The sequence below is a fragment of the Pipistrellus hanaki genome, assembly GCF_964339955.1.
Source record: "Pipistrellus hanaki genome assembly, chromosome: 15".
NCBI classification, from domain to species: Eukaryota; Metazoa; Chordata; class Mammalia; order Chiroptera; family Vespertilionidae; genus Pipistrellus; species Pipistrellus hanaki.
The window spans coordinates 28,403,203-28,413,634 of record NC_140517.1 but is presented as its reverse complement, the minus strand read 5'-3'; the positions used below and the strand labels follow the sequence as shown (position 1 = coordinate 28,413,634).

Sequence of the window (10,432 nt, the reverse complement as noted above, 5' to 3'; positions counted from 1 at the left end):
GAGCAAAATTGGAAGTGGGCAAAAAGCTGCCCAAAGGGCTGGACGCAGGCACCGCTGGGATTCGAACCCAGGATCTCCTGTTTACTAGACAGGCGCTTTAACCAACTAAGCCACGGCGCCGCCCGCACGGGTACCGCGAGAATCTGTTCCCCATTACTATATGCTCCAGCGGCGCACGCATGCGCACGAGTTTTGCCGGCGGCGGACGCATGCGTGGGGTATACAAAAGCTGCTGAGTGGCGGGGAGGTGCACCGCGATCCCGCGCAGTGGCTGGGCCCCGCGCTGCGTTCCCCTTCGCTTCTCTGTAGTTTCCGCGTCCGGGTGGGGAGCCAAGCGGCTTCCTTCTGTGGGGGATGCTAGCGCAAGACCCAGCCTTCGTTCTGCCCTGGCGCCCGAACTCCGCCAGGCTGTCCCGCAGGCCAGTCCCCTTCCGCTCAGAAGGTCCCCGCCCCGCTATCGCGGCCGGACCGCACGCTCCCCGGCGCTGGGCGGGCGCACACCCCGAGGGGGGCCCGCGGCGACCGCGCATCCGACCCGCGCGCTGCCGCCCTCCGCGGTGGCCCGCCGCAGCCGCGCTCTGACCGCTGTTATCCTGGCGGCTCGTCTGCACGCCTGCGGAGACCAGTCCCACAGCTTCCATTGGGCCGCTTCTCTGGGGCCCGGAGAGGGGAAAACCGGGGGCACAGGGATGGAGAGCTTCAAGGGACCCGGCTACTGGCCTTGGTGCACCAACACCGATCACGGGTGCCACCAGGCTTCTCCTTGCCCATTCTGGGTCCCCTTACTCAGACACATCAGCCACTTTGCCCCCGCCTTTGAACTACAACAAAACCATCCATTCACCCAGCCACTTAGGCGGGAAAGTCTCCTCCACAGAAACGTAAGTTTCTGCAAAAATATACGCACAGGAAGGTTCACTCCAGTATTATTAGTGATAGCAAAGGAACGAGAAACGACCTAAGTGCCCATCGCTGAGGACAGTGTTGGTGCACGTAGTCCACCCATCCTCCACAGCGGAAAGAATATATCTATGCATGTCTTTTTGTGTCAGAAAACGGAGACTACTAGCAATAGGACTTCTCTTCAAAGGAGACCCGAATTGCTGAGAGACTGAATTTTGACATGTGTAAATAAATGGGTGACTGCTGACCAGCCACCAGGGTTGTGACAGAGGGGTATCACTAAGCCCAGAGAATGACCATCAGGTTATGGTGCTCCTGAGCAGAATTTAGTATGCCAGACAATGGGCACTAAATAAGTGAGTCATGCAATTATGTTTTTTTTAAATGGACCAAGGAGCATCCGAATGATATTTGACATGTGAGCATGCCCAATGGGAAAGGGAGCCCTTTGTGTTTGGCAACTGAAACTTCACTTCTAAAGTAATTAAGTTATGCGTATTCTGTGGCAGCAGAAGGCATGCTGGGAATTGAAAGGTCTGGGGTGGAGAGTAAGAAGCATTCTGTGATAGAAGTGCCCACCACCTGCCTGCCTAACAGACTTCCTCTGCTCTGGGCAGGCGGCCACCTGGGAGCATTAGGCAGGGAGCCACCCACAGTCTCCTCCACAGAGGAGGCCCCACACCTCTTCCTCTTCGTTTCACAAGCCCTTCCTCAGGGGTTGATAGTCCCAGCCCCCCAGGCCTGCTTCACAGGGCAACTCCAGAGCCCAGAATGGGAATCCCAGTGTGTCTGGATGAACGCTAGGACATAACGTTCATAAACAGCAAGAATGCTCCTGAAATTCACATGCACACTCGTTTTCCAAAAGGATCTCGGTTTATTCTGCCTGAAAACTAAAAGCATCCGATCCTGTTCAACAGGGTGTGTGTGGCGGAGGTTGGAACAGTGGTGGGAGCCCAGCGAGGGCATGGCTCCTGCCCCAGTGAGACAGGCCCACCCAGCCAGGGAAGGGCCCCAGAGAAAGGTCCTTGCAGCCTGGAACCTACAGGAGAGCTGGCCTGTGCTCCCGTCACTCCAAGGGCCCGTGGCCATCATTTATTGCCCAATCTGCCCGCCTTTGCGGGTGAGTCCTTCTTTTCCGATGATGATGAGGCCTCTGCTGACAAGCTGGCATCCATCCGGCAGAATACACATTTGGTGACTGTTTTAGAAAAGACGTCACTGTCGTAGGTGGAGAAAGGCTTTTCGCATGCTTCACACTGACATGAAATGTTTAAAAATAATAGGAAAGAGGATGTTAGGGTAGGGGCATGCAGTGAGAGTTCCCTCACCTAGACCACCCACCGTGGGCTGGGTTCAGGACCCGCTGCCTCTCCTCTCGGTTTCTATCCGCTGAGAGAGAATGAGCATAAGCTTCTCCCTCTCCCCCCAGAAAGCTATGCAAGTGTTGCCAGGGGACCTGGGGGCAAGATGGCAAGCCGTTTGACAGTGGAGACGACAGGGTTCTAACCACAACCTCTGCTCTGTGCAAAGAACCATGGGCCAAGGGGATATCCTAATTCCTTAACATCAATTAAGGAATTGCGAATAAGCACAATTTCTGAACAGGAAGTTTCACTAGATGATGAGGTTGCTGAGTGTCCTCCTCCACCCCAGAGCCTGTTTCTGGACAAAGCACCCAGAGAACAGCCCATGGGACAGCCCGGCTCACTCACTACATCCGCTTCCCACAAACCAGTGAGCAGCACCGTGGGGCAGAGGTCTCTCGGGAGTTCCCATCACAACACAGTCCCCTGAGACAAGCCTGCGAGGTGGCATACCCCTGCCCTAGCACCCCAAGCTCCTGGGCTTTGCCACCCTTGCCTATTTCAGGATACAAAGCCTGCAGGAGGACAGACCAAGCCCTGTGTGGGGCAGGCCCTCTGAGAAATCTGGCCTCTGAGAAAATCAAGCCTTTTTTAAAAATTAAATTCTTCCTTATTCCACAGTATAATTTCTCATGGCCCAACTCCAGAATGACAGGGCTCGGAAGAGGCAGCTCCTGCTGGCAGGTGAAGGCCATGGGCCAGCACTGCTCTGTAGCTAATCAGCTTCCAGGGCCTCAGGGCCAACATGGCCACCACGGCCACGAGAACCTGCTGGCCACAGAAACAAGGTTCATGTGGGTCCACCCCCCACTTCCCTACCCCGCAGTGCTGGTCCTGAATTAGTCATTCCAGAAGCAGTGGCTCCCGGCCAGACAAGCCGAGGCGACCGTGGGATTCCAAGGGAAGGAGGACTTAAGAGGCCCAGGGTAGACTCCTCAGCCCCTACGATGGACAGGCCTGCTCTGCCCAGGGAGGACCTCTGTGGCCAGCCCTGGCTGCACCTGGTGAAACCGAAGACATGCTCGCCCTACCATCGAGATCTTTCACCGAAGAAGCAGGCACCTGAGCCCTTTCCATGGCAATGGGGCACCGAGAGCCTGACCAGAGGGTCTGCGGCCGGAGTGTAGGAGGCTCAGGCAGCATCCAGCCATGTGCCCAGTGCTCCCTCAGGCTCATTTCCCAGTCCCCTCCCTCACTCCACTTCTCAGATAGTACCAGGCTCTGCCTCAGTCTCCACACTGGCTGTTCCCTCTGTTGGGAAGTTTTTCCCCTAAACACTTGCACATCTCACTCCCTCACCATCTTCAAGTCTTTGAACACATGTCGCCTTCTCAATGAGACCTATCCTGTCTACGCTTTGAGCAGCCTCCGGCACTCTCATTCCCCTTGCCTGGAATTTTTCTCCCAATTACTCAGCACCACGTGGCTCACTAAATACTTTCTTATTTCTTTGTTTTTCTCCCCTTTTACAATTGAAGCTCCTTCAGGACAAGGATTTCAATCTGTTCATGGTTTCATCCCCAGTTACTGAATGTTTGGTTCAAAGAATAAATTAATTTGTAGTGGTAACTAATGAAAGCCTTCACTTGGCTTAATTTTATCCAGTACCAACCTGGTTCACCCTTAAGCCCAGGTACTTTTTGCACTTGATTACCAAAGGAATTTGGTCAACTTCTTCAATATTCCACAGTCTCATGGTCCTATCCTAAAAACGTTAAAGAGAAAACCAGCGTCACAATGTGGGCTCTGTGGGCTGCGGGGGGCGGGGAGAGGGGGCAGGAGGTGCATTTCATCAGGTTTTGTGTGGAGAACCTTGGCCTGCAGAGGAGCAGAGTTTGGGGACTGACTGTCAGTTTCCCCAGCACTGTTCCAGCTTTGGCTCTGCAAGCCCCATGGCCCATGTTTCAGCAATGGGTGTGGAAGTTCGTAATAGGAGCTGAAAGTAAAATATCTTTAATGCCAAATGGGTATGCATAAATGATTCACCTTCCACAGGTCAATACCGTTTTCTACAATTTGCAGTTCACAATAATCATCCATCACTGTGATTCACTCCCAGTGATGCAACTTAAATATTCAACTTAACTGCATTGTAACTCTGAGGTTTTACAGTTTGCCTTTGATTCTACCTATGGATTATCCGTTGAGCTTTCAAGGTAGTGCTGAGAGAATTTTTAACACTGTGCCTATTGTGATCTGTTTTGTAAGAGTTAGGATAATGAAAAGGAGATCAAATACAAGACCAATGCCAGCATGACCCATATGTCACCAGAAAAGAAAGCTACACAGTTGTGTTTAATGACAGACATGTAACACTGGGTTAGGGGCCCTGCACATCCTCCAGTACACCAAAAGGCTGCAGTTTGACACCAAAAAGTTGCGAGTTTGATTCCCGGTCAAGGGCACATACCTAGGATTCAGGTTCAATCCTGATCAGGGCATATACCAGAAGCAACCGACCCAAGTTTCTCTCTCTCCCCCTCTTTTCTCTCTATTTAATTAAAAAGGAACTTTAAAAAATCAATTAGCCCTGCTGTTTTTTGTTCAATAGTTAGACCATCAGCCCAAAAACTGAAGAGATAAGTGTTTGATTCCCAATCAAGGGCCTGCACTTCAGTTGCAAATTCAATCCCTGGCCCCAGTCTGGGCATGTACAGGAGGCAACCAATCTCTCTCTCTCTCTCCTTCTCTAACTCTCTATTTCCTTCTCTCTCTTCCTTCTCCTCCCTCCCTCCCTTTCACTCTCTCTCTAAAAAAGCAAAAAAAATAATAATGAAAAACATATCCTTGGGTGAGAATTAAAAGAAAACTGTCTTTTAACAAAACAATTAGACTGCAGAGTAAATAACCAGAACAAAGCATACTGCACGTGTGCAGAAAATAACTGGGGGGGGGGGGGGGGGGATTGCTGGAGAGGAAAATATGAAAAGCACATATGGTAACAATGTGGGATGAGATAGGCAAGTTCTAAATTATTCAAAAGTTCTTCATCTTCCACAAAAATACTAATGTGGACAAAAAGAAATATAAGGCAGCTAATTAGAAAAGAAGTAAAATTATCTTATTTGAAGATTATATGACCTTGTATATAGAAAATCCTAAGGAATCTACTAAAAAGCTATTAGAACTAATAAACAAGCTTAGTAGGAGTGCAGGATATAAAATCAATACACAAAAATCAATTGTATTTTTATACACTTGCAGTGAACAATCTTGCAATTGGACAATTTCATTTAGCTTCAAAATGCTTAGGAATAAATTTAACAAAAGAATTGCAAAACACACAGAATTAAAACTAAAGAAGACATAAATAAATTGAAAGACATCCCACGTTCAATGAATCAGAAAACTTAATATTGGTAAGATGGCAGTAGCCCCCAAAATGATCTCCAGATTCAACATAATCCCTATGAAAACCCCAGCTGACTTCTCTGTAGATATTCACTAAATATGATCCTAAAAGAATCCAAGATGGCTGCTCGGGTAGGCACCTAGCCGCAGCCGCACGCAACAATTTTAATAAAATACAACTAAAATATAAAATGGACATTACCCAGAACTACAGGAAAGTCGACTGACTTGAAATTCTACAACGAGCAGCAAGGAGAAAACCAGAAGGAAGCGCGGAGGAGCTGTAAAAGCCCAAGGTACGGAGACACGCGGCGCACGCGGAGAGGACGGAGCCGGAGAGGAGGGAGGCCGAGTGCCTGGCGGGCGTTCCCTAGCGGGAAGGAGATAAAACTCCAACTGTGCTGGGCCCCCGACTGCTCTGAACCCCCGTTCTAGGCCAGACCCCGGGGACCCAGGCTCATCCAGAGGGAGCTGGGCTGTAAGGCGGTACCGGGGAAGTGGCGAAAGGAGGTCCCGGCGGCGAGTGCACTGCGTGCACGCAGAGAAGGGCCGGCCGGCTGTGCCGTAGGACTGCCCTGGCGGGAAGGAGACAGGCTCCAGACTGCTCTGAACGCCATCTCCAACTCCACTTCCAACTGAACTGAACCCCAGTTTCGGGCCCATTGCGGGAGAGCCTACACTGTTTGGTAGCAGGTGAAAATCGAGGGCACCTTTCTCTCAGAGGCGCTTGCAACAAGTACTGAAGGACCCTGAGTCTCAGGAGTCGCATAGGGCGGGGCTGATGGAAGCAGAGGCTGTAGGCTCCACCCTGAAACCGCGCCCCATCAGAAAAGCTGCCTGCGAAAATGCCTAAACCAAATAGATCACAAATGAAAGAAATGGAGGACAAAAAGCGACTGGATATAGAGTTCAAAACCACACTTATAAGGTTTTTCAAGAGTATCCTAGAAAAGGCCGATAAAATAAATGAGACCTATGAGGATATGAAAAGGGATCAACAAGAAATAAAGAATACATTGTCTGAAATAAAAAATATTATACAGAGTCCTAAAAACAGAATAGAAGATCGCAAGAATCAAGTCAAAGATTTGGAACATAAAGAGCCAGAAGACATTCCTCTGCAGAAGCTAGAAGGCAAGAGAATCCAGAAAATTGAAGATAATGTAAGAAACCTCTGGGACAACTTCAAACGATCCAACATCAGAATCATGGGGGTCCCAGAAGATGAGAGAGAGCAAGATATCGAAAACATACTGAAAGAAATAGTGACAGAAAACTTCCCCCACCTGGGGAAAGAATTGGACTTACAAGTCCAGGAAGCACACAGAACTCCAAATAAGAGGAATCCAAAGAGGACCACACCAAGACAAATCATAATTAAGATTCCAAGAGCAAAGGACAAAGAGAGAATATTAAAAGCAGCAAGAGCTAAGCAGGTGGTTACCTATAAAGGAGCTCCTATACGATTGTCAGCTGATTTCTCAACAGAAACCATGCAGGCCAGACGGGAATGGCAAGAAATATTCAAGGTGATGAATAGCAAGAACCTACAGCCAAAAATACTCTACCCAGCAAAGCTATCACTCAAAATCGAAGGTCAGATAAAGAGCTTCACTAATAAAAAAAAGCTAAAGGAGTTCATCACCACCAAACCAGAATTATATGAATTGCTGAAGGGGTTTCTTTCAGAAGAGAAAGTAAATAAAGATAAAAATTATGAACAATAAATACGTAACTATCAATAAGTGAATCTAAAAACCAAGGAAATTAAAAAAAAAAATCTGATGAACAATATTAACTGTTGAATATAATAGAATCAGAGGTATGGAAGGGGAGTGAACTGATGATTCTTGGGGAAAAGGGGACAGGGGAATGTGGGAAGAGACTGAACATAAACTGTGCACCTATGGATGAGGACAATGGGGGTTGGGGAAAGGGCAGAGGGTGGGGTGGGAAGGGGGGGAAGGAACACTTGTAATAATATGAACAATAAAAATTTATTTAAAAATAAATAAATAAATAAATAAATAAATAAATATGATCCTAAAATTCATATGGAAATTCAAGGGACCTAGAATAGCCAAAACAATCTAGAATAAGAACTTTGTAACTACAAAGCTACAGTTATCAAGACAGGGTAACTCAGGCATAAGAAATAGAAACATAGGTTCATGGAATAGAACTGAGGGCCCAAAATAAAACCTCACATTTATTGTCAATTATTTTTGACTTGGTTTCCAAAACCTAAAACTAGAAAACTAGAAGACTTAGAAGTAAACATAGGGGTAAATTTTTGTAACATTGGATTAGGCAGTGGTTTCTTAGATTTGACACCAAAACACAAGCAAAAAAATACAAAATAGATAAGTTGGACTTAATCAAAATTTAAAATTTTTGTGCCTCTTTTTAAAAAAAAATATATTTTATTGATTTTTTACAGAGAGGAAGGGAGAGAGATAGATAGAAACGTTGATGAGAGAGAAACATCGACCAGCTGCCTCTTGCCTCTTGCGCATCCCCTACCGGCAATGTGCCCGCAACCAATGTACATGCCCTTGACCGGAATCGAACCTGGGACCTTTCAGTCCACAGACCGTCGCTCTACCACTGAGCCAAACCAGCTTCGGCTGTACCTCTTTTTTTTGTTGATACTTTTTTGACTAATGATTACATTATACAATTTCCACTATTCAGCATTTTATATAAAGCCAGTTACAATACATACAATATTTCAAATGCAACAATTTGTGTCAAACTACAGAGGTCTGCAAAGTTTACTTGCCATTATGAAGCCTTATCTTAAAAATACCTTCAGGCCAAAACCGGTTTGGCTCAGTGGATAGAGCGTCAGCTTGGGGACTGAAAGGTCCCAGGTTTGATTCCGGTCAAGGGCATGTACTTGGTTGCGGGCACATCCCCAGTAGGGGGTGTGCAAGAGGCAGCTGATCGATGATTCTCTCATTGATGTTTCTAACTCTCTATCCCTCTCTCTTCCTCTCTGTAAAAAAATCAATAAAATGTTTTAAAAAAAAAAATACCTTCAGGAAAATAATTCAGATATGGCACCAAAAGCACAGAAACAAAATCAAAAATAAATAACTGGGTCTATATCAAACTAAAAAGCTTCTGCATAGCAAAAGAAATAGCCTACCCTGGCTGGTGTGCTCAGTGGGTGGAGCACTGGCCTGCACACCAAAGGGTCTCGGTTCAATTCTAGTAAAGGGCATTTACCTCAGTTCGCTCTCCATCCTCTCTGGTTGGGCTCCCTTGGAAGGCAATAGGTCAATGTGTCTCTCTCCTCTCTTTCTCTTCCTCTTTTTCTCTCTCTCCTTCCCCCTCCCACTTCCTCCCTCCTTTCCACTTTATCTAAAAAGCAATGAAAAAAAATTCCTCATGCGAGGATTAGCAAAACAGAACCAAAAAAAACAATAAAATGAAAAGGAGGCCTGTGGACTGGGAGAAAATAATTGCAAACTGTATATCTGATAAGGGGTTAATATCCAAAATGCATAAACAACTCATACAAGTCAATAACAGAAGAACAAAAATTCCAATTAAAAAATGGGTAGAGGAACTGAATAGACATTTCGCCAAAGAAGACATACAAATGGCCAACAGGTACATGAAAAGGAAAGGCTATCACCAAAATGACAAGAGATAAGTGCCATGAGGATGTGGAGAGAAGGGAACCCTTGTGCACTCTTGGTGAAAATGTACATTGATACAGTCACCATGGAAAACAATATGGAGGTTCCTCAAAAAATAAAAAATAGAACCACCATTTTACCCAGCAATCCCTTTTCTGAGTATATTCCCAAAGGAAATGAAAACAAGATCCCGAAGAGATCCCTGCACTTCCACGTTCATTGCCACATCATTCACAATAGGCATGATATGGAAACATATCTGGACTATTGTGTTTGTCAACAGATGAATGGATAAAGAAGAGGTGATATGTAGATACAATAAAAGATTGTTCAGCCATGAGAAAGAAGAAAATTCTGCCATTTGCGACAACATGAACAGACCTTGAGAGTATAATGCTAAGTGACAAAAGTTAGGCCTAGAAAGACAAATTCCTAGAAACAGAGAGTAGAGTAGTGTTTACCAGGGGTTGGGGATAGAAGATATAGATGTTGGGTCCTAGCCGGCTTAGCTCCATGGATAGAGCGTTGGCCTGTGGATTGAAAACTCCCAGGTTCAATTCCTGATCAGTGCACATGCCTGGGTTGTGGGCTTGACCCCCAGTGGGGAGTGTGCAGAAGACAGCCAATCAATGATTCTCATCATTGATGTTTCTATGTCTCTCCCTCTCCCTTCTTCTCTGAAATCAATAAAAATATATTGAAAAAGAAAAGAAGAACTAGGAGATGTTGGTCAAAGGATACTAACTTCCAGTTATAAAATGAATAATTTTGGGTAATCTAACTTGATAAGAGTATAAATCATAAATGTTCTCATCACAAAAAAGAAATGGTAATTATGTAACATGATGGAGGTGTTAGCTAAGGCTATGGTGCTTATTATTTAACAATATATAAGTGTATTAAATCAGCAGATTGTACACCACAAACTTATACAATGTGATATATCAATTATATATCAATAAAGCTGAAATAAATAAATAAATAAATAATCCTATTCTATTTACATTCTCTTTTCTATAAAGTCTTATATATACGTATCTTAAGAATATGCAGCCTGGCTGATGTGGTTCAATAGTTGAGCACTGACCTATGAAACAGGACGTCAGAGTTCCACTCCAGGTCAGGGCGCACGCAGGGGTTGCCGACTCCATCCCCAATATGGAA

General features: G+C 45.9%; 1 protein-coding gene across 1 annotated transcript in view; it reads right to left on the bottom strand.

Moving 5' to 3' along the window:
* Window positions 1-1,667: 1,667 nt before the first annotated feature.
* WDR88 (WD repeat domain 88) overlaps window positions 1,668-10,432 on the bottom strand; it is a 35,073-nt gene continuing 26,308 nt past the window's right edge. The window contains exons 10-11 of the mRNA XM_084905739.1: window positions 3,883-3,975; window positions 1,668-2,162 (exon numbers count right to left, since the gene is read on the bottom strand). Of these exons, the coding sequence (XP_084761865.1) occupies window positions 1,995-2,162; window positions 3,883-3,975 (261 nt within the window). The 3' untranslated portion in view covers window positions 1,668-1,994. The remainder of the gene's footprint in view (window positions 2,163-3,882; window positions 3,976-10,432) is intronic.